This window comes from Erpetoichthys calabaricus, chromosome 2 (assembly GCF_900747795.2).
Source record: "Erpetoichthys calabaricus chromosome 2, fErpCal1.3, whole genome shotgun sequence".
NCBI classification, from domain to species: domain Eukaryota; kingdom Metazoa; phylum Chordata; class Cladistia; order Polypteriformes; family Polypteridae; genus Erpetoichthys; species Erpetoichthys calabaricus.
This window is the reverse complement of record NC_041395.2, coordinates 349106362-349130986: the sequence shown is the minus strand read 5'-3', so window position 1 is coordinate 349130986 and position 24625 is coordinate 349106362. Positions and strand designations below refer to the sequence as shown.

Here is a 24625-nt window from a genome sequence, read left to right as displayed (position 1 = left end):
GTGCTCCCAGCGTTGAGGTGTCCCACCCAGGCAAAGGCCCTAGCCGTCCACCACAATATATATATACATACAGTGTATATATAGTGAAAGATGGCTGCGACACCTTCAGGATGGAAGGATAGGGGGAGACACAGAGCTTTGTCTCTCCCAGGACACTAGATGGCAGTGAGCCTGGGCTCAGATTCTCACATGGGTACAAGCAGGACATGCCAGGTACTGTAATCACAGTCCTGAGTGAGTCGCCAGGGGGAGCTGCAGAACTGGTGAGTCCCTACTTTGTGGGATTTCTGCCTCACCTTGAAGTGCTTATAGACCACACGTGTAGAAGATCAGAAGCACTTCCAGGGGGTGGGTAAAATAAAAGAAGCTGCCTGCCTCATATCATGGAGCCAGAGTCAGGAGCAGGTGGACAAAGCTTGTGGGGAGGTGAGGAGGAGGCAGCAACCAAGAGAAGAGACCAAGTATTGTGCTGTTTATTCTGCTTGTGTGTACTTGTGGCTGACGTGAGAAACGCTTGGGGAAGAGCTTCTCACACATTAAAGACTCTTTGGCTTTTAACTTGTGTCTTGAGCCTATTTGTGCTGGGTGTTTAGTCAGCTGGAGGACCCCCAAACTCTTCACTATATATATATATATATATATATATATATATATATATATATATATATATATATATATATATATATTATACACACCTATTACTATTTTACTGTTATTAGTGATCTGTGAATATTATCCATTAGGGTTCAGTAAGGATTTGGTGTGCTTTGAACGTTGCCATACAGAAAGTTTAGAAATCTGATAAAACTCGACTGGGCCATATTTAACCCTAAAGTACTAGAGGTCATGATCTTCATTTGTGCTTTTAAATTATTATTTATTTATTTTTTTACCAAAATGATTCAAAAGGCTTGTAACACACAAAAGAACTGGGAAACATTAATCCTAATTATGAAGTAGAAAAATGCTTCCAATGACAATCATTTTCTTGTTTTCTTCTTAGCCGCTAGTGTCAGTTTGACTAGAAACATGAAATTCATTATTTAATTGAAACAAAACTGAAAGGTTGCATAATTAATGTCTTTTACGAAGGGCCCAGTCTGACTGGCAGGTGCCAGCTACGAAGCTCTGCCCAGCACCGGACTGAACGTCGTCATTTCTTTTCTAGTGACAGTACTTCCTCCCTTCCTGTCACCTCACCTCATGCCATGCTGTAAACTCACCACCCACTCTCACTCCCAAAGTGTTACACCTGATTTTTTAATTGAATTTATTAAACCAGGGTGGACCTTTAAAAGGCAAATCTTTACCGTGCAGGTGTCCTGACTGAGGTACCCAGAAAGGCTCCCGCTGCCATACTGGATCGCAAACGCTGTTCCATTCTTGACGTAGGTGCTTGATTTCGCAGAATTATACTTGTGATGAATCACTGAAAAAGACCAAAGAGGTTAATCAGCTTCTGTCTGGCATGTTCACGCAAGCTGAATTGCACCCTTAGACCAAGAACTCAACTGGAATTTTTCTCAGCTGCCAGTCCCACGAGGTGAAGAAACTGAAACAACAAAACTCTGAATGTGTCTGGATGAAGGAAGGAGCTCTGACAGAAATCTGGAAGGAGCAGCAGGCTAACCCTTCACACACCCACACATTCGACTGATGCGGTTGCTCGCGTCTCTAAGGTCACCTGGCCCAGGGCTCTTGTGGAGCCACCAACAGTTTATAGTTACATTAATGGAAGCTCCACCAGCTGGGGACCAGTGGGTCACACCCTGTCTATGTGGAGTCTGCACAACTGTCCTTGATCTGTCAAGTCCTACAAAAGGGGGGTCTTCTGCCTTGCAACTCCTACTGTCATGAGAGGCTTCAGCCCCATCGCCCTGAAGCGATGAAGCAGCTCTGAGAATGTCCGGTTATCACCTTGAAGCTTCAGACATAGCGAGGATTAGATTGAATGTCAGGTCTTACATCTCCATTATGGGGGGGGACTGTCAAAAATCTAAACAGCGTGGCGGGACTCCTGCCAAACCAGTCACAGAGCTAGCTAGGATTTATTAACCATAGAAAAAGTCAACAAAAATACAAATATACACCAAGACAGACTTGACATTCTTACATGGAGACGTTAAGCATCTTGTCAAAATAAACGCTCATATGGACGTGAAGAACACATTTGAATATTTTCAGTTAGTCCAACAGTAACACAAACTCGTGCCAACCAACTTACAGCAAGCGATATCTGTGAGTGAGCAGTGGATCGAGGGCACCCAGAGGTTAGAGGAGCCGGTGTCAAAAATCACCGTAAAGGGCTGAGGTGGCGTCCCAATCCCAATCTCTCCATAGTACTGGGCCTGTGAAGGAAGAACAGTAGACAATGAGACCACCGAGGGAAATGAAAGGGGCTGCACATTCACTGCAATGCCACCGATGTCCACGCAATTATCAGTGACTTTGAAATCACTTCATGAATACAAATCGGTGACGCAATTCACATCTCCAGTTTCATTAAGTTGGGCCTTAGAAAGAAAGTGAGCCGTGACATCAGGAGACAGCAGAGCTCAGCAAACAGGCCCAGCTGGTGTCTTCGTGTCTACGAGTCCTGGCAAAGAAAAACTAAATCAAATAGGACAATAGGCTAACGTGCACCAGGACACTTCAAATATCACATAAATAAATAAATACACAGGGGCTGTAATGAGCGCCTCGAGAACGTAGACACCTTCGCATGGCACTGATCTGCAACGTCCTACACTTCAATGTCTTACTGCAAGTTTAAATAATAATGTTGTCGTCTTTGTAAAGGTCATTGTCATGCAAGGTGTTGTGGAACAGGCAGGGGCTTTCCACGCTTTTATTTATTTTCTGTTTTATGGTTGATATTGTTCATTGAGATTATTATTTTTTTATGTTACTTCTGTTATATTTTTTTTTTTATTTGTGTGGCAAACAAGATTATCAGAGGTCACCATGCCAGGTCGTGGCTGAAGCTCAGACCCCTCGTAGTGTGTGAGCTGAGATGGGACAAAGCAGCACCTGAGAGACAGAAAATACATCTCTTTTTTATTTAAGCTGCACAAAGATCGCAAAGTTTAATGTGCAGGTCAATAAATAAATCATCAAAGTTCAAATCAGCTAGAAGAATAAAAGCAGTCTTCTGGTCTTTAAACTGCTCCCATTAGCGGTCACTACAGCAGATCATCTTCTTCCATATCTTCCTGTCCTTATCATCTTGTTCTGTCACACCCGTCACCTGCATGTCCTCTCTCAGCACATCCATAAACCTCCTCTTACCTGGCAGCTCTATCCTTAACATCCTTCTCCCAATTTACTCAGCATCTCTCCAAACCAACGCCATCTCGCCTCTCTGACTTTGTCTCCCAACCGTCCCACCTGAGCTGACCCTCTAATGTCCTCATTTCTAATCCTGTCCATCCTCGTCACACCCAATGCCAATCTTCACATCTTTAACTCTGCCACCTCCAGCTCTGTCTCCTGTGCCACCGTCTCCAGCCCATATAACACAGCTGGTCTCACTACCGCCCTGTAGACCTTCCCTGTCACTCTCACTGAATACGTCTGTCACCAATCACTCCTGACACTCTTCTCCACCCACTCCACACTCCCTGCACTCTCTTCTTCTCTTCTCTTCCACAATCCCTGTTACTCTGTAATGTTGATCCGAAGCATTTAAACTTGCCCACCTTCTCCAACTCTACTTCCATCATCCTCACCATTCCACTGACCTCCCTCTCATTCAGACACATGTATTCTGTCTTGGTGGTCCTAGTGACCTTCATTCCTCTCCTCTCATGTCTCCACCTCTCCAGGGTCTCCTCAACCTGCAGATCACAATGTCATCAGCAAACATCACAGTCCAAGGAGACTCCTGTCTAATCTCGTCTGTCAACCTGTCCATCACCATTACAAATAAGAAAGGCCTCAGAGCCGATCCCTGATGTAATCCCACCTCCGTCATTCCTACCGCAGACCTCACCACTGTTACACTACCCTCGTACATATCTTGTACAACTCTTACGTACTTCTCTGCCACTCCCGACTTCCTCATACAATACCACAACTCCTCTCAGTCACCCTGTCATATTCTTTCTCTGGTCCACAAAGATGCAAAGCAACTCCTTCTGGTCTTCTCTAAACTTCTCCATCAACACCCTCCGAGCAAACATCTCATCTGTGGTGCTCTTTCTTGGCATGATACCATCCTGCTGCTCACTAATCATCACCTCACTTCTTAACTGACCTTCCACTACTCTTTCCCATAACTTCATGTTGTGGCTCATCAATTTTATCCCCCTGTAGTTACTGCAGTCCTGCACATCCCCCTTATTCTTAAATATCAGCCCACCAGTCCACTTCTTCTCCACTCCTCATCATCCTCTCACTTTCCAAGATTCCATTAAACAATCTGCTTAAAAACTCCACTGCCATCTCTCCTCAAAACCTCCATGCTTCTACAGGTATGTCATCTGGACCAACGGCTTTTCCATTTTTCATCCTCTTCATCGCTGAACTTTCTTCCTCCTTGCCAATCCGTTGCACTTCCAGATTCACTATCTCCACATCATCCAACCTCTTCTCTCTCTCATTCTCTTCATTCATCAGCCTCTCACAGTACTCTTTCCATCTGATCAACACACTCTCCTCGCTTGTGAGTACATTTCCATCTTTCCCAGCTTGGCCCCTCAGTGTAGCCCACTGGTCCTTTTCTCCCTCCTTAGTGTCCAACCTCTCATACAGCTCATCATACACCTTTTCTTTAGCCTTCACCACCTCTCTCTTCACCTTGCGCCTTATCTCCTTGTAGTCTTGTCTACTTTCTGCATCTCTCTGACTGTCCCACTTCTTCTTTGCCATCCTCTCCCTCTGTATACTCTCCTGTATTTCCTCATTCCACCACCAGGTTTCCTTTTCCTCCTTCCTCTGCCCAGATGTCACGCCAAGCACCCTTCTTGCTGTCACCCTTACTACATCTGCTGTAGTTGCCCAGCTGTCTGGTGACTCTTCATTTTCAGTCTCACCTCCTCCCTGAACTCAACCTTGCAGTCTTCCTTTTTCAACTTCCACCATTTGATCCTTGGCTCTGCCCTCACTCTCTTCTTATTTGATCTCCAACATCATCCTACAGACCACCATCCTATGCTCTTAACTACACTTTCCCTGCCACCACTTTGCAGTCTTCAGTCTCCTTCAGATTGACTCTTCTCCATAGGATGTCATCTACCTGTGTGCATCTTCCTCCACTCTTGTACATCACCCTATGGTCCTCCCTTCTTCTTAAAATACGTATTCACCACAGCCATGTCTATCGTTTTGGCAAAATCCACTATCCTCTGACCTTCTTCATTCCTCTCCTTGACACCATACCTACCCATCACCTCCTCATCTCCTCTGTTCCTGTCACCAACATGCCCATTGAAATCCTGTCCAATCACCACTTTCTGTTCATCACTTCATCCAACTCACTCCAGTAATTCTCATTCTCATCCATCGCACACCCAACTTGTGGGGCATATGCACTAACAACATTCATCATCACTCCTCCAATTTCCAGTTTCATCATCATTACTCTGTCTCACACTCTTTTCACCTCTCAAACACTCTTGACGTTCTGTTCCTTCAGAATGACCCCCTACTCCATTTCTCCTCCCATCCACACCATGATAGAACAATATGAATCTACCTCTGATCCCCCTGGCCTTACTCCCCTCCATTTAGTCTCACAATATATCAACCTTCCTTCTCTCCATCATATCTGCTAACTCTCTCCCCTTACCAGTCATACTGCCAACATTCTAAGTTCCTCCCCTCAGTTCCACTCTCTTTACCTTCCTCCTCCGTCTCCCCCTCTCCTTCTTCTTCTTCGGCCAACAGTAGCCCAATCTCCCCCTGCACCCTGTTGGCTGACAGTACTGGTGGTGGTCGTTGTTAACTCAGACCTTGACTGATCCAGTATGGAAATCTGTCTTCTTGTCAACATATTGATTTGGCAAAATTTCACACTGGATGCCCTTCCTGGCGTAACCCTCCCCATTAATCCGGGCTTAGGACCAACACAAAGAAACACAGTGGTTTGTGCATCCCAGTAAAAACACAAATCAGCCTTAAAATGTCTTCCTAAAAATGAACTAAACAATCCAGGAGTGCTACCACCTTGGCTGCCGAACATGCCAACGCCAGAAGAGCCCACCAGTAATGACCATCACTGACAGCCCGTCCAGCCATCGTTATCCAAAGGTATGCACGTCAGCTTTGTGCAGCCGTGGACCCAGAGGTCACCTGTGCTCTGTGGCACCTGCCGTGTTCTGCTGCCAAGAGGTACTGCTAGTAGCGGTCACCGGGTCTCAATGGCCAGTCCCGTCTTATAAGGACCCTCACTGTTTGTCCACACCTTTCTCTGGTATCCGGTCTTGGCTGGCACTTCCTGTAAAGTGTGCTTTTCAGACTCAGACTGTCACTTAGAGTTGTATCGATCGGCTCCTGACCACTTTTTTGAGACAGGCCCCCATAACTCGGGGTGAAGACATCCATGGCAATGCTTCTCGTGTTTGAAGGGGACTCAAGATTGTTTAACCCGTTGTCCTACTTGGTCCAAGTACGAGAGTAAATCAGAAAAGTAAGGGCAATGTGAAAATCACGAGGTAACTGCAACGGAGAGAAGCTGACACAATACAACACATTTGCAAAGGCTTGTGGGTAATTCAGACACACACAGTGCAGCACTCTGAGTCGTCAGACTAGTTCAAGCCAAGGCCAGCTGAAGATGGATGCTCCACTGCAGGATTGTGCCAAGGTGCCATTAGTTTGGGCAGAGGAAGTGAAATTCACAGGACGGACCTGCAGGACTCGCGGTAGAAAGGCTAAAAGTGTGAAGACAGCGTGCGACCTGCTGAACCATCGACACGGCAAGCACCTTCATCAGAGGAGACTGAAGGACTGCGTCGACTGCTGTAGCAGCACATTTGGATCTCAGCTATGGATCTGCACGATGACTTGGGGTTCCGTAAAGTTTAGAGGAAGATGGATGGCCAAACAGCTTCTAATAATAATAATTCATTACATTTATATAGCACTTAAGCTTACCGGTCTAAACAAACCAACATCCTCCTGTGAATTTCAGCAGGTTTCACCCTTTCCGGCCAAAGAACGCCGACTCCGGTGAATTCTTCAACGATGGTGCATTATTGGGGCGGAGCGTCCACGTTCACATGGCTTCAACAATTCAAACTACCCATGAGCCATTGCAAACGTGTTGCCCTGCGTCAGCGTCTATGCATTGCAGTTACCGTGTCATTCTCAGATCTCCTTTACTTTTCAATTAATAATCACGGATGGATGGAAACAGTGTGGGGAACAATAGCACAGAGAATGGAACTGGCAACGTCAAGTGCAAAGGGCACAAGACCTGCAGTGGCACCACGCTGCCCTCCTTGAACAAACTTCTCCATCATGAACAACTGCTCTGTATGCGGCAGAGTCTGTACGGGGCAAAGTCCGCTCCTTAAGATCATGTGAGCAAGATAAGAGGGGGCAGGACAAGACTGGTTTAGGCCAGTTGTGCTTTCATGAAAAGGAGCTTGAAAGTCCCCTGGCAGGGTCACGACCTTGACTGCTAAACCGTTTTAAGACCAGTCTGTAGCTCTGACTAAACAAACATCATCAGATAAATGGCAGGGACAAAACAACGTCAATGGCTACACTAATGCTAAGAACGTCCATGACAAGAGCACTTCAAACAAAAAGAAAACTCAAACAACTGTGAACGTCTGATGTGATACACCGGTGGGTTTGCTGGACGTCTTCACTCGGCCTGGTGTGAGGCTCTTCACGTCTAAGGTGACCTCGAGGCTGCAAACACCTGACAGGGCCGAGTGCTTAGAAGCTGTGACTGCGCCCACTGAGGCCCACGTTGGCATCAGTGTGTTCAAAACTTTACCAACACCTGAAAAGTGCAAGCTACTCGCCAAGAACACAAGTGCTTCTCAAAATGTCACTCCAAATCCCAGTAGCTGAGAGGTCTCTTATAGCAGTAATAACACCGGGATGCCAACATCAGCACAGGCTTTCATTCTTCTTCAACGCTCACAAAATGTCAAATCCGAGTCGGTCAAAGTCTTCTTCAGTTAAAGCTCAGCTGACAGGCCATTCCGGGGGTCTTCCCCTCTGCTCACTAAGGTGACAAACCAAATGACTCGCCCTCAGTCTGTGACCAGCTAAGAGATCAGGGAGGGCAGTAAGTCACCCGCCATGTGACGCCACGAGCTGCAAACTGCTTTTGAGGTTTCAGCGACTCGAACTTAAATGAGCTCAGGCTTCTGGATGGCAAAGGCAACTGATGGCGGCAGTTTAGGGAGCTGCTGAAGTGGCCCTCGTCCTCGTGGTATCTGATGTGCCGCACGTGGAGGTCTTCAGTGCATGAATTAGTCAGGATTGATGTGCTGCTAGAATAATATGCTCGACTACAATGAACTCACACAAAACCCATGATGGCGTCTTGTACTCTCATGAACAGCACAGGTTTGAAATTGGCTCCTGCCACCAGTTAACAACAAGGTGCAAATGACAAAGCAGCTGACCAGCTAACTGGCTCCCATTTAAACCTGTGGCTATGCATCAGGAATGGTTTGTGCTAATAAAAGGCTTGGAAATAAACACGAGAGAGAAAAGGAAAGGACCATAACGTTCAAATCTGTGACAGTCCATAAAACATACAAACGTCTACAATGGGACAAAGGCCGATCTGAACTGCTGGAATCAAAGCACCAACTTCTCCTTCTTCTTTTGGCTGCTCCCGTCAGGGATCACCAGAGCAGATCATCTCCTTTCATATCTTCCTGTCCTCGTCATCTTGCTCGGTCACACCCGTCACCTTCATGTCCTCACTCTCCACATCCATAGACCTCCTCTTAGGCCTTCCTCTTCTCCTCTTGCCTGGCAGCACCCTTCTCTCATTATACCCAGCATCTCTCCAAACCAGCACCATCTCACCTCTCTGACTCCAAAATGTCCAACCTGAGCTGACCCTCTCATGTCCTCGTTCCTAACCCTATCCATCCTCGTCACACCCAATGGAAATCAATCCAAAGTTTCACGGTCAGGAAGAAGTGGCTTCTAATTCATAACAACTGGCAGGAATGAAAAGCCCACCAGACAGAAAGTTTCCCCAACGTCAGATGCAGTGACAAAGCAGGCCGGTTTCAACTGGTTCCTAAAGTCCTACCATCGTTGTCTGCCCACCAGAAGTCAGTGTTTGTGAGAATGACACCTGCTCTCTATGTATAATCTTATTTAATATTTTAAAATAGTCGGTTCACTTGAATGAAAGTGCAATCAAAGTTTTATTAAAAATGTTCACTATATGTGGATGGAAGGCAAAGATAGGCTGGCATCCCAGCTGTGCTGGACGGTTGGTAACCCAGCCGGCTGGTCGTCAGAATGGACGGAGAACATTGGTGGCTTTGAATCCCAGCTGAGATGGCTCATGTCCCCTTCCCCGGTTGGGAAGAACAAGTGGAGACTGGGCCGTATGTTCCTCCAGTCCACTGGGTGGCAGTATCTGCCTGCTGTTTGGACACCTGCAGGGCCGCATGGGAGTTGTAGTTCTAGAGGATGACCCCCCAGTGGGGGCCACTAGAAGGTGCCGTTGAGGGCGGAGTTGCCACCTGACCCAGAAGTGCCTCCTCACTGGAAGTACTCCATGGTTTGGGATAGATAGATAGATAGATAGATAGATAGATAGATAGATAGATAGATAGATAGATAGATAGATAGATAGATAGATGAAAGGCACTATATACTGTAATAGATAGATAGATAGATAGATAGATAGATAGATAGATAGATAGATAGATGAAAGGCACTATATACTGTAATAGATAGATAGATAGATAGATAGATAGATAGATAGATAGATAGATAGATAGATAGATAGATAGATAGGATTAATAAAGTATCTATCTAAGGGGAAATTCCCATACTCCAGCAGCAGCATACTGATAATAACAATATTAAAGAGTAATAATAATGCAGGTAAAAACAGACAATAACTTTGAATAATGTTAACGTTTACCCCCTCGGGTGGAATTGAACAGTGCGTCCTCCACCTGGCCCAGGCGACTATCAGGGGGTCGAGTCAGAAGAAGAAGAAGCAGAAGTATTTAATTTATTTCATCAAATAAAGCCTGGGCCTTGTGTGCGTGGAGCAGGACCCGGGGTTTGGGGCTCCGTTACGCCCCCTACAGGCTACAAGATACACACAAGAAAATATGAAAATGTGGCCCCTTTTGATAACAAAATAAAAACTGAAAACACCCCCTTCTGACACCCACCCTTCCAGACTGTAGAAGGGGTAAACATCAACTCAAGGAAGAAAACAGAGACAGGGCCAACAGGCCAACAGTGTCCGAAGAAGAATGACCCCTGAACATCTGAAGAGCTCTGAACTGTAGAAGCAGAGGAGCTGATGACATCCAGGAGGATTCGGGTTAAAGATGGACGGACAGCCAGTGAGCTCAAGTGACTCAAGGGGGTCTCCAGCACTAGTAACTCTGCTGATGTACAGAGAGAGGAGAGAAATCCAAAAGGAGGAGACCCCGGGGGGACAAGCATGGAAAGGACTGAAGACGGAGATTTGGGGAAATGCAATCAGAAAGACGCACCTGTCAGGGCAGGTGGAAGAAATGGCTGGAAATGTTTAATGCTGCATCTTCATTATCTTCATTTCAACAAAAGACCCTGCTGGGGTCTCGTTCTGCGGTGTTATCAGCCCCCAAATCTACACACACGACGACAACAGGAGAAGCCCAAGTGATGTCCGCCCTCCTCATCCTCAACAAGCAGCGGCTCTCGACTCTGTGCCATATGGCGGCTTCCACCCAGACTGGGAATACTTTACCAGTCAGTTGCTCCTGTGTGGGGTTGGCAGCCCACCATTTTATTCTACAGGTCTTGTGGAGGCAGCCAGTTACTGAGAACACACAAATGTGGCACTCAATGAGGGTCCTGCTGCTGGACACCTTGGATTCTCTAAAGAAAATCAGGTCAGATGTGTCGAGGGGATGTCTGGTCACACACTGGTGGGCAACTCGGTGCCAGCCTGGGGGTGAGAGTGCCAGGTTCATTTTCCAGGGCTGCCACACAACGCCTGCACCCAAATTCATTTCAGACCACCCAACTTTGAACTTTTTTCCGGCACTTTCTGCACCAAGTGTTTTTGTTTTTTTGCAGTTGACGGCCATGAACTGTGTGACTGGTTTGTTTTTTTGCTTTGCATAGTGCCAAGCGGCGGCTTCTTTGATAAAAATAAAAAGACGCGTTTATTATTAGTCAGCAATCGGTCGAACAGCTCGTCATTTCCACAGAGTGCGTGTGTGACTTTAAAATAGCAAAGAGTCTGCTAAAGGGGCCTTGCTGTGAGGTCACCACGATAACACGGGCACACAATGGTTAAAAACACCAAACTGGCATCAGCTCTGACGGCAAGTGAACATCGGAGGGCAAGACTAAGATACGGGAGAGCACAAAGCCCACTCGGAGGGTGACGACTCTCCAACAGATGAGTTTTGGTCATGTGATGGGCGTGAGGATGAAGTGCTGCAGACGCTCTAAATGGGCAGACCGTTGTCAGAGCACACTGAACTCTGGCAAGGACTGAGAGATGCCAACACTTGCCGAGCACCAGATAGATAGATAGACTTTATTAATACTTTATTGATCCCAAGGGGAAATTCACAAAATTTATGGGTATGAGACGTGAGCCATGCAGGGTGGGCCTGCTGTTCTTCATTATTAAAGAAGGGGAGACGACTACAAAACACTAAGATGTGCCGAGAAGGGCACTGCCGCAGATAGAAACAGTTGTAACGTGCTGCGATAACCGGCTTACGCACACAAGCCTGGCTTCTAAACCCTCGTTCTGGTTACAGAAACAGACTCGTTGGTCTCCGTTGATTTCTCTGCGGGTAACCGGCTTATGTGGCCACGTAAACCCTTAACCGGGTTACAGTTGAGGACTTGGCAGTCTGCACTGGGATCGCCTGCTTAGCTCCACAAGCGCCACGGGTAGAACCAACTGTAATCATCGAATGCTCACACAATCACGTCATTCCTTCTCCTTGTTGAAATAATCGATCTCAATATTTCACAAATCGTCAAGTTTACAGTGCTGAACTCAGCGGCTCCATGTCAAGGGCAGTGGGGTAACGCGCGTAGCGTTACGCAGTCCGATGACTTTGTAAAGTCCTAACGAGTAACCTAACACAAGACTCCTTTAACTGTATTATTAATATTATTATTGTAGCAGCAGCAGTGCGGCCAAGGCAGGGGGCACACGTATCGCTGCTCCACAAGCACACAGCCGAGCAGAAAACAGAGTGTGGCGTCAAATGCTATTAAGAGAGTGTCACGATCTGCTACACGTGTGCTGAGGCCGAGTGACCAGGGGACACGGCGGCCATATGACGAGTTTTTGGGAGCCGAGGTCGAGGCGAGTGTCACTTACTTCAGGGCACACTAAGGACTACACGTAGTTAGAAATCATCACAGACTTCCTGCTTGGTTCTGAAATTCAGGGCGGCCGGCCGATGAGGACAATTATCTCATTTTTGTGCAGTTTAATAACATCGGAGTAAACGTGGTGTAGATGCCACATGGGCTGGATGGCCAGGAGAGGGAGCAGACCTGGAAGGAAGGATAGCACATTAAAAAGATAAGATATCACTGGGGGGGGTTATGGCCCCAGCATGCTAGATGGCAGCAGCCCTGGTCATTGGCGCCCAGTGGCAAGTCAGCAGGGCAGCCCTGCTGGGGTCACAGGGTACCGCAAGAGGGCACTGCAGGGAGAGCAGCTCCCTACTGTGATGATGGACTTCTGTGTGAGCCGGAAGTACTTTGATCGGGCGATGGCCCTGGCACCACAAGTATTCCCAGGTCTGGAATAAAAGGGGCCGCACTCCCTTATCCGTGGAGGGGCAACACTTGACTGGAAGAGGGCAGTGCGGTGGCGAGGAGAAAAAAAAAACCTGTGTGCTTGTGGTGCCACATTTGAGAGGAGGTGGTGAATCCTTGATTTGAACCTGTGCCTGGGTGTTCGTGTCAGGGTTTGGCCCTGCGGACCCCTGGGTTTCCTTCACAGTGGATATTTAAGAAGCCCACTTTCTGCTTTAACTGAGTTACCTCGGCTACATCTGGGCATGGAAACGCACTTGTTGAGGTAAACAGTTTGACCGAATTCTCTAACAAATAAAACTAATTGGACAAAAAGCGCATTCTATTTACAAATACGAGGGGCGCTGAAGTCTCCCACTGCCCCTCATTTCTCTTTGGCCTCCTGACATGAAGCGGTGTTGTGGGCTGCCCACCCTTTACACCGTCCTTCCTATATACTGGCCTCCTGGCCGGGTAGGGGAGTTCTGTTCACCACCGCCAGGATGCCCGTCCACCTCTTTCTCTCTCCGTGTGGGCATCTCGGGGAAGAGCCTACCCATCTTCTGTACCATCCATTACATCGGCCACCCGGCCAGACAAGAGGACAGGGTCCACCTCAGCTGGGATTCCATTTATGATAATAAAACAGCAAAGTGGCACACACTTGGAATGGCGCACCACCAGTAATGTGAAGTAACTGGGAACATGCAAAGCATTCAGGAGACGCGCCGCCCACCATGTTATGAAGGAATGTTTATGGCAACACAATAAAGAAGGCAGCCGTTCACTTTTGTCCCAAATTCCTGATGGAGGGACGTGCAGCAACCTGCCTCGGGGGGGGTAAAGAAGGTCGCAGGAGAATTTGAGGAACGAGCTGGAAATGAAAGACCGTGTCACATGACAGCACCATTCATCTAAAATGATCTGAAAAGACAAATGAGAAAATAAAGGGGGGGGGGGGGTCTACTGAGCATTCTTGAGGGCAGCGCCATGTGACGACACCGCCAAGTGTAGAAAAAAGAAAGAAAGAGAGAAGAAGAAAGAAAAACAAACAAAGAAGAACGGTGACGTCTCACAAAAGTGAATTCCGTTTATAATACGGATACGCACTCCACCAATACCAGGACGATACGGAGGAAGACTTTCAAGTGGACGTCATCTGGAACTGGGAAGGTTTATTTGGCCTGTGGCTCCTCCCACGTAGGAGTGAAACAGGACAGTGAGGAGGCTCCGCCCACTCCTGACATCACGCTTCCCCCTCCCCTCGGATTAGCACGAATATCTCGCTCCTGCAAGCGAATGCCGATTCTCAGCGCGATGAATGAAGTCGCAAAATCAACCGGAATGTTCAAGCAAATTCTAGAAAAAAAAAAAACAAAAGATCTAAATCTGTGAAGTCGTTCTCTCGTGAAAAGCGGACAGACAGACAGACGGGTCTAAAAAACTATAAGAACTTTTGTGCTTGGGCCATGAAATATTTAAAAGCGTTTCTTAGTGAGCACCAATGGGCCGAGGGTGATTTTAAGTCTTAATCCTCGCAGTTTGGAGATTTCGTGATGAGTGACTCAGTGGGATTTGGCTTTTAGAGATTTGTTTTGGTGCACCACTGGGCTCAACTATACGTGGCTGGATTAAGTAACCTTTATTTTTATCTCTCACTCTATATGTCCGCTTTTCGTTGTTGTTTTTCTAGAATTTGCTTGAACATTCCGGTTGATTTTGTGACTTCCCTCATCACGCTAAGTATCAGAGAGAGAGAGAGAGAGAGACTGTAGGCCGAGGGGAGGGGGAAGGCTGGACCTCAGGAATGGGCGGGGCCCTCCTCACTCACTCATGCGCCCCGTGTTGGAGCGCGTCACCAAGCTGTCACCGACCCTCAATATGCACACCTTTTTGCTCGGGGATGTAAGCACAAGACTTTCCCAGCTGCTGCTGCTGCTACTGGAAGTGGGGAACAGTTGCTGACAGACGTCGAGACAGCGCTAGTGCAATAAACGATGACGAGTTGTGCACCTCAGTTCAAGACTTGAAGAAAGTTATTACCGCAGTACGCACAGACATTCCTTGGATTCTAAACCATCCCCTTTCTTAGTTTGAGGAGCGTTCTGTCCTCGCTGCAAGAAAAGACACGGCTGATAAAATGAATCAATTGGTGCTCAATTTATCAGACACGCTGTCTCGGACATACACTTCAATAAACACCACTTCAGTTCATTATCCTACTCCTGGCATGCTGCCCCACAACTAACACTCCAAGTAGGAGCACCGATTATCATTCTGGGAGACCTGACTCTGCAATGGCACCCGTCTCCAGGTCTGTCAGCTTCAGGACAACATGGTGGAGGTGATCATCATCACAAGATGTGGCATCGGCGAGCGGGTTTTGAATTCCTCAAGTTCCTCTAATTGCGACCGACGTGCCCTTAGAATTCAGCAGTTTACAGTTCCCAGTGAAGCTCTGCTTTGTGAGGTCAATTAACGAGGCCCAGAGAGAGACCCTCAAGTTGGCAGGGCTTATCTTAGCTCACCAGGCCTCTCGCACAGTCAGCTTTATGATGCTTTCTCCTGGCTTAGGACCCCAAGAAACCTAAATGTCCTCACCCCGATAACAAAACCAAAAACACTGCACATCAACAGGCCCTCGGATACGAACGCTAGCAACAGAAACTCTTCAATACAAATGGCATTTGTTTTATAAATTGATTTTTTAAAAATGGTCTTGTCTCACTACTATGTGGGCATTGCCACCTGGGACAGCTACTACTTAATAAAGCTTAATGGAATGTAAGAATAGTAACATTTAGATAATGGAATAAAGGTCTGGCACATCTGGGGGACAAAAAACAAAAACCGCTTTACTCTTCGAGTGGCAACTCACGTCAAGGTAGTTCTTCAGAGTCTCCGGGGTGGGACTGGTGCTGGGTGGGAAGCCCACATTGTACTTCAGTGCCTCATTACCTGCCAGGAGCTCTTCAATTGTTCGACCCGAATCAGACAGGGTCCGTCTGATGGTGCGGAACTTTTTAAGAGGAATTCTGGAAAATACAATGAGACAAAAGAAAACAAAGAAAATGAATAATAATACACAAGAAGAGCACAAGGCGTCAGAAGGCATCTACACTAATCAAGAAAGAAAGAAAGAAAGAAAGAAAGAAAGAAAGAAAGAAAGAAAGAAAGAAAGAAAGAAAGAAAACTATAGATAGATAGATAGATAGATAGATAGATAGATAGATAGATAGATAGATAGATAGATACCAGTGAGTGAGTGAAGCCATCACAAGCTACAGAGGAGTAGTCTTCAGTCAGACAGGTTTTTGATTTCGAAGTGTTTACTTCCCAGGTCCTCCCTGCGTGGAGTTTGCATGTTCTCCCCGTGTCTGCGTGGGTTTCCTCCGGGCGCTCCGGTTTCCTCCCACAGTCCAGAGACATGCAGGTTAGGTGGATTGGCGATTCTAAATTGGCCCTAGTGTGTGCTTGGAGTGTGTGTGTGTGTTTGTGTGTGTCCTGCAGTGGGTTGGCACCCCGCCCGGGATTGGTTCCTGCCTTGTGCCCTGTGTTGGCTGGGATTGGCTCCAGCAGACCCCCGTGACCCTGTGTTCGGATTCAGCGGGTTGCAAAATGGATGGATGGATGGTGTCGAAGTTCCATTCACCTCTCAGCAAACTCAACTTTTAAAGTTGGCTCGAGATGGAAGAGAAGAAGACCAAGTCGACCAGCTGGTTGTGTTAAACACTAGGACTGCAGACGTCTCTTTTCTAAATCTTAGTTAAACTACACAGGCGGTGCCCAATACGACTGACTGACTGACTGACTGACTGACTGCGCATTTCCACTTTGTGACAAATAAAAGTTCAAACAAACAACAATCAAACACACACAAGACAACTGGTGATAAGACAGCAGTCCCAGTTCCTGGTCTCTAAAGGGGTATTGCCGTTGGCATGAAGGAGCCCCCGTGCCGTCCCTTGACACAGTCCTGTTGGTTGCTACATGCTAGCGTGGCACTGACAGGATGGGTGGCAGTGTTCATAATGGCTGTCACTTTTGTCTTCATCGTCTTCCCCCAGCGGGTGTCCCATAACTGAGCCTGCCTTCTCGTTCAGCTTGTCAATTCGGTGGCCTCTCGTGAAGTGACGTTAACAGCACAGCACTCAACACACAATCTATGACACCGGATGTCACTCGTCACATTAAAAGCTCAGCCTCCTGAGCACAAAGTGGTTTGCTCTGCCATTTCCTCTCAAGTCCCTCTGTGTTACATGACCAGTCACTGACGTGGACCCCCGAGTACTGGTAGCGGTGGCCCACCACCACATCCTCTTCCTGAATAGTGACAGAGGCTCTTTGGTGCGGCAGACATCAACAACAGGCAGCTTTCTATCCAATCAACGGTACTTTTCTATTATCGTGATGCAAATGGCTGGCAGTGCAAGACAGGGGGGTGGTGGCACCACTGATTTGCGTCATGATAATAGAAGAGTACCCAAGACCCTGTGACCAAAACTAATGTAAGAGAAGACCAAAGTCCCTTCTTTAAAACGCCACACCAGGATTTAGCAGAATGTCTGCTTTTAGAAGGTCCTGTTAACATAAAAGGCACCAGTTAGGTTGGCATCGGGCCCACGCATTGTCCATAAGCAGCACACCACCGTGGGCACATCTACCAGACCCTCGCCCGCCCTCACAGCATCGACGCCAACGTGGGACTTGAAGTGCAGCTCAGAGCTGCGGGCACAGATCACCATTCATGCCTCGTCTTCATGCCGACTGGTTGCGGAGCTCGACTTGCACTTCATCTTGTGCCACAGATGCCCGGCTGAACGGACGTCATGTAGCGTTTGATCATTTCGAGGCTTTGTTAAGGGCAGCACTCCGGTACTTTCCTCACTCTGTAAGACAGGCCATTGCCTTTGTGAAAATGGAGCTTTTACAGCCAGGTACCCCACCCTGTGGCATTACATTCACATCAAAGTGGCCCAAGATGTGCCATGGAAATAACATCCCTGGACGTGCACTGCCACCAACAGAGTGGATCTTTGACTCCCTGCACTTAATGGATGTCAAGGTCTACCCGTCGCGTGAGTTTCTTAGCCCTCCCGTGTCCAGGACTGACCGCAGGTTCCTTAAATTGCTGCAAACACAGCTTATTTATAGAAAGTGACCTTCCACTGCCATCGGTAACGAGTTACACCTTAAGAACCGCCACTGGGCTGGTAGCTGTGCCCTCCTATAGCCAGCCGGTGGGCCAGTCAGCCGCTTTCCTGAAGGGCACCTTTGTCACCGCAGGGCTATGAGGAGAGAGGTTAGCAGCGTGCGATGGCACCTCACCCCCCACACGAGTGTGACGGGTGACACCTCACTACTTGAGATGGGATGGCACGGAGGGAGGAGTTTTATGGTGGCTGGAGTGCCCCTGCTGGTTGGAGAGCTCAATGCGGGTTGACGTCACCCAGGTGAAGGGCCCAACGGAGTGGGATCACTTCTGCCATTTACAGGATTTGAACTGGCGACAGTGTGGACCGCTCACCTCAGGGCCACCACTCTGCCCAACAGGACTCTGCTTGCTCAATATTTTCTATTTCTTACACGTGTGACACTGTGGCGCTCAGGGTACGAGAAACTAAATTATTTCTGGCTGGCATCTTCACCACAACTCCCAGTATGAGAACTCGGTCGGCGATTACGGCTCGAGACTTCATGTGTGCGTTCAGTCCGCACTGGGACCACAACAGTCACTGCTGAAACGGCGACAGCAAATCCAAACTTTATTAAGTTGATATGCCCCATAAACCTTGTGATTTAGTGCACTAATGCCAGCTAATGGCCACCTCCGAAAACTCATTTTCACACAAATCTAGAATGTTCTTAGCGAGGAAGAGCCTCCCACGATGTTTCTGCAGGCGACCAAACACTGCAAGCCGTTTAAAGAGGACAAAAGATCTTTAAGTTGAACCGCAGATTGACAAAGGACCAGAGCTCAGTATGGGCACACTGGGAAAGTGATGGCACTCCAACTGCAATCTGATCTTCTGATCACAAAAGAACCAAACGTCACGTCACCCCACCATTGAGAATATGGAGGAAGAGCCATAAAGAGGAGGTGCGGGGCGGCATAATAATAAAGACGAAACAGGCCATCACTCTGCCAGGCAGGGTGGCACAGCAGTCACAGCTATGGATGACACTGTCAGGGCTCAACTGGAAACTTGAACTGTCACTTTGGATGAACGTGTCAGTCAGAGTTGAATGAGGAGCAGCGGGAAGTGTTTCCAAAGCACATTCTCTGTCTGTCTGTCCCCATCTTTGACATCATTTGGTGTCACACTGCCTGCCTTCATGCCATCCCCACCACATCCATAAACTTCCTCTTTTCCTCTTGACTGGCAGTTCCATCCTCAACATTCATTCCCTGACGTACCCCTCATGTCTCCCCTGCACGTCCCCAAAGTGACGTCCCTGTGTTGTCCCTCTAATACACTCGTTCCTAATCCTGCCTACCCTTGTTACTCGCATCTTCAACTCTGCCCCCTGTCTTTATGGCGGTGCCACCGTCTCCAGACCACACAACACCGCTGCTCGCACTGCCATTTTATAGACCTTCCCTTCCACTCCTCGATCACAAATCACTCCTGCCACTCGTCCCCACCCTGCCTGCACTCTCCGTTGATTTGGCCTGTCGGACCCTTAAATTCATTGTGGCACCCCCTGTGTCATTTTGGGCTTTATGAAAATAAATTGAATGGTATTGGATCTCCTTTCAGTCCAGCACCTCCCCTCTCACCCACGCACTCCGTCTCACTCCCCTTCTCCAGGTTCGCCTCACCCTGCCGTCTACTCTCACTACAGATCAGAATGTCATCACGGAGACTCCTGTCTGACATCATCACCGTCACAAACAGGAAGGGGCTGAGAGCCGACCCCCGATGTGATCCCACTGTCACCTTGAACCAGGAGGTCATTCCCACTGTCACCGTGTGACTTGTAATGAACACATCTGCAGATAACTTAGCAAGTTACAAAGTAAACCGGCCCACTCAGTGTACTGTACACAGGGTGGTGCAGATCTAATTATGTAATTATTGCATTGCATTGAAAGTTGCACAGTCAGATCTGGACCACCCTGTATGGATATTTTATATATATATATATATAATTATATAAACACAACTGAAACAAAAACAAACTGCATTTACGGAGACGTTCAAAGCTGTGCACTTGCTCCTATGATGGCACGGAGACATTTTTAAAACAGTTTGGGCACCAGGTGTGTAGACACTATTCACAGGATGACGCCGATTCATTGGCCGTGTGGTGTAACAGCCATGGAGGTGCACTGCAGTTTTAATCCTCCCCATCACTAAGCTGCCATGAGACCCCGAGGGTCAGGTCACCAGCAGCGGCGACCACACTGTAGGAGCGGAAAAACAATTCAGCAACAAACACGGCGACGTGCTCCGTGTGTGGGCATTACAAGAACAGGCAGACGGGTATATTCTGAACTAGCAGGGCATTAGACTGGAAGGAACGGAAAAGTCAATCAATGGCAGGGCAACAGATGAGCCATATGATGTCGTAGCAAAAAGTTCAAGATTCGCTGAACTTGGTCAATCTGCCCAGACTTTTATAGTGCGATGTAGTAACTTGTGGAGTAAAATCGATCGGAATATCCGCTCAATTCATCGGAGGAGTGAAAACTAAAAGAGACGTAAAGTGGCTGTCACTTGAGTTTAACGGCATTTCATTGAGTGCTTGGCAAAACGACAGACTGTCACATCCTCTTCATTTCCATAAAGGTCCCCTGGTCAATTCCATCAGTCTCCATCTCTTGATGCTTGTTCTGCTATTACTGGGCATCATTCAGTTTAAACCGTCTGCTTCCCATCAGCCCGTCCATTGTTTTTGCGACGGTAATAACTAAGACGACACAAACGAGCGCAGGCTCTCTGTACGCCCCTCACGTTTCTCGATTCTTTTAAAAGCTACTCGTGTCCCGGGCTGCCCTTACCTGACCAGAGCGTTGCTGATCCCAACGAAGCCGGCGAGCAGGAGTAGGAAAGTGATTTTCATCGCTCCGTTGTCCTTGTAGGTGTTAAAAATGAATGAAAACTAAAACAAACAGCAGGCGAACGAAGCCGGCAAGAAACTCGCGCAACAGCAGCAGCAACAACAGCGGAGCCGCCTGCCAGTCGGGACTTAACAAGACGTTAGTCTGTCAGCTGACGGTGAGATTGCAGAACTAGTCATGTGAGGTGGAGCGCGTGCGCATGCGTGGCCGGGCCGACCCACCCGCTTGCTTGAGGGCGGGAAGCAGGGGTGGCGACCGGCCAGGATCGCGTGACGTTTGCGCGTGCGCGTCGTTTCAACGTCAACACCTGCCGAAGGAGGGGGCGGAGTCGCCTTTAGTTTCACCCCCGTTGGAGTTTTAGAAGACGGAAGTGCGGGTTTGTCCGCAAAGAAAGTAATTGATGGTCACCTTTACTTCTATTCTAAGCGCTTAAGTGTGTATCGCACTGCTCGAAATAAAATACGACCAAAAGAATGTCAGTACTAGCGAAGTGCATTAGGGCCACGGAGAAGACAAAAATACGGAGAGTGAAGAAAAAAAGAATATGACGAGAATTCTCGAGTTCTCCACTTTAAACCTTCGTGTTTTTGTTTTGTCTTTCTCAAGTTTAACTTGCAGCCCTACCGCTACGCCACCGTGCACCCCGTCTCCATGTTTAATACACGCTTTGACGCATTTCATCATGAAAATGATATCAAGTATGTATCTTAGCATTGTAAATGTTCCGAGAGCTGGAATATCATGAAGTGAACGTTGTGAGTGCCGATCGCTCAGCTGCCTGCGGCCTCCCTCCGTGCAAGAGAAGGTCCGTTTAGGAAACACGTCGCGATTAACGGGGACGGGAACACGAAATACGAAACACTTACTGTGCTACATGAGTTAGGACGGGTTTGAGAAAATGGAAACCTAAATGAAACATTGACTGTAAAATGAAGTTTATGACGTTCTACTTTAATGACAAAATAAACTACGAGAATTAAGTCGGCTTTATTCTCAGCATACTTGTTTTTATTCACTGTGAAGTTCCCCTTGGGGATTAATAAAGTATCTCTATCTATCTATCTATCTTATTATATAGTGCCTTTCTATCTATCTATCTATCTATCTATCTATCTATCTATCTATCTATCTATCTATCTATCATATAGTGCCTTTCATATCTATCTATCTATCTATCTATCTATCTATCTATCTATCTATCTATCTATCTATCTATCATATAGTGTCTTTCATATCTATCTATCATATAGTGCCTTTCATATCTATCTATCTATCTATCTATCTATCTATCTATCATATAGTGCCTTTCATATCTATCTATCTATCTATCTATCTATCTATCTATCTATCTATCTTATTATATAGTGCCTTTCTATCTATCTATCTATCTATCTATCTATCTATCTATCTATCTATCTATCATATAGTGCCTATCTATCTATCTATCTATCTATCTATCTATCTATCTATCTATCTATCTATCTATCTTATTATATAGTGCCTTTCTATCTATCTATCTATCTATCTATCTATCTATCTATCTATCTTATTATATAGTGCCTTTCACTCTATCTATCTATCTATCTATCTATCTATCTATCTATCTATCTATCTATCTATCTATCTATCATATAGTGTCTTTCATTTCTATCTATCTATCTATCTTATTATATAGTGCCTTTCAATCTATCATATAGTGTCTTTCATATCTATCTATCTTATTATATAGTGCCTTTCACTCTATCTATCTATCTATCTATCTATCTATCTATCTATCTATCTATCTATCTATCTTATTATATAGTGCCTTTCAATCTATCTATCATATAGTGTCTTTCATATCTATCTATCATATAGTATCTATCTATCTATCTATCTATCTATCTATCTATCTATCTATCTATCTATCTTATTATATAGTGCCTTTCACTCTGTCTATCTATCTGTCTATCTATCTATCTATCTCTATCATATAGTGTCTTTCATATCTATCTATCTATCTATCTATCTATCTATCTATCTATCTATCTATCTATCTATCTATCTATCTATCTTATTATATAGTGCCTTTCACTCTATCTATCTATCTATCTATCTATCTATCTATCTATCTATCTATCTATCTATCTTATTATATAGTGCCTTTCACTCTGTCTATCTATCTGTCTATCTATCTATCTATCTATCTCTATCATATAGTGTCTTTCATATCTATCTATCTATCTATCTATCTATCTATCTATCTATCTATCTATCTATCTATCTTATTACATAGTGCCTTTCACTCTATCTATCTATCTATCTATCTATCTATCTATCTATCTATCTATCTATCTATCTATCTATTATATAGTGCCTTTCATCTATCTATCTATCTATCTATCTATCTATCTATCTTATTATATAGTGCCTTTCAATCTATCTATCATATAGTGTCTTTCATATCTATCTATCATATAGTGTCTTTCATATCTATCTATCTTATTATATAGTGCCTTTCACTCTGTCTATCTATCTATCTATCTATCTATCTATCTATCTATCTATCTATCTATCTATATAGTGCCTTTCACTCTATCTATCTATCTATCTATCTATCTATCTATCTATCTATCTATCTATCTATCTACAGTGGTGTGAAAAACTATTTGCCCCCTTCCTGATTTCTTATTCTTTTGCATGTTTGTCACACAAAATGTTTCTGATCATCAAACACATTTAACCATTAGTCAAATATAACACAAGTAAACACAAAATGCAGTTTTTAAATGATGGTTTTTATTATTTAGGGAGAAAAAAAATCCAAACCTACATGGCCCTGTGTGAAAAAGTAATTGCCCCCTTGTTAAAAAATAACCTAACTGTGGTGTATCACACCTGAGTTCAATTTCCGTAGCCACCCCCAGGCCTGATTACTGCCACACCTGTTTCAATCAAGAAATCACTTAAATAGGAGCTGCCTGACACAGAGAAGTAGACCAAAAGCACCTCAAAAGCTAGACATCATGCCAAGATCTAAAGAAATTCAGGAACAAATGAGAACAGAAGTAATTGAGATCTATCAGTCTGGTAAAGGTTATAAAGCCATTTCTAAAGCTTTGGGACTCCAGTGAACCACAGTGAGAGCCATTATCCACAAATGGCAAAAACATGGAACAGTGATGAACCTTCCCAGGAGTGGCCGGCCGACCAAAATTACCCCAAGAGCGCAGAGACGACTCATCCGAGAGGTCACAAAAGACCCCAGGACAACGTCTAAAGAACTGCAGGCCTCACTTGCCTCAATTAAGGTCAGTGTTCACGACTCCACCATAAGAAAGAGACTGGGCAAAAACGGACTGCATGGCAGATTTCCAAGACGCAAACCACTGTTAAGCAAAAAGAACATTAGGGCTCGTCTCAATTTTGCTAAGAAACATCTCAATGATTGCCAAGACTTTTGGGAAAATACCTTGTGGACTGATGAGTCAAAAGTTGAACTTTTTGGAAGGCAAATGTCCCGTTACATCTGGCGTAAAAGGAACACAGCATTTCAGAAAAAGAACATCATACCAACAGTAAAATATGGTGGTGGTAGTGTGATGGTCTGGGGTTGTTTTGCTGCTTCAGGACCTGGAAGGCTTG

The 24625-nt window shown here is 46.0% G+C and overlaps 1 protein-coding gene across 1 annotated transcript in view; it reads right to left on the bottom strand.

Moving 5' to 3' along the window:
• ctsd (cathepsin D) overlaps positions 1–21162 on the bottom strand; it is a 43063-nt gene extending 21901 nt beyond the window's left edge. The window contains exons 1-4 of the mRNA XM_051923502.1: positions 20942–21162; positions 15815–15971; positions 2225–2348; positions 1311–1429 (exon numbers count right to left, since the gene is read on the bottom strand). Of these exons, the coding sequence (XP_051779462.1) occupies positions 1311–1429; positions 2225–2348; positions 15815–15971; positions 20942–21003 (462 nt within the window). The 5' untranslated portion in view covers positions 21004–21162. The remainder of the gene's footprint in view (positions 1–1310; positions 1430–2224; positions 2349–15814; positions 15972–20941) is intronic.
• Between the last annotated feature and the right edge of the window lie 3463 nt (positions 21163–24625).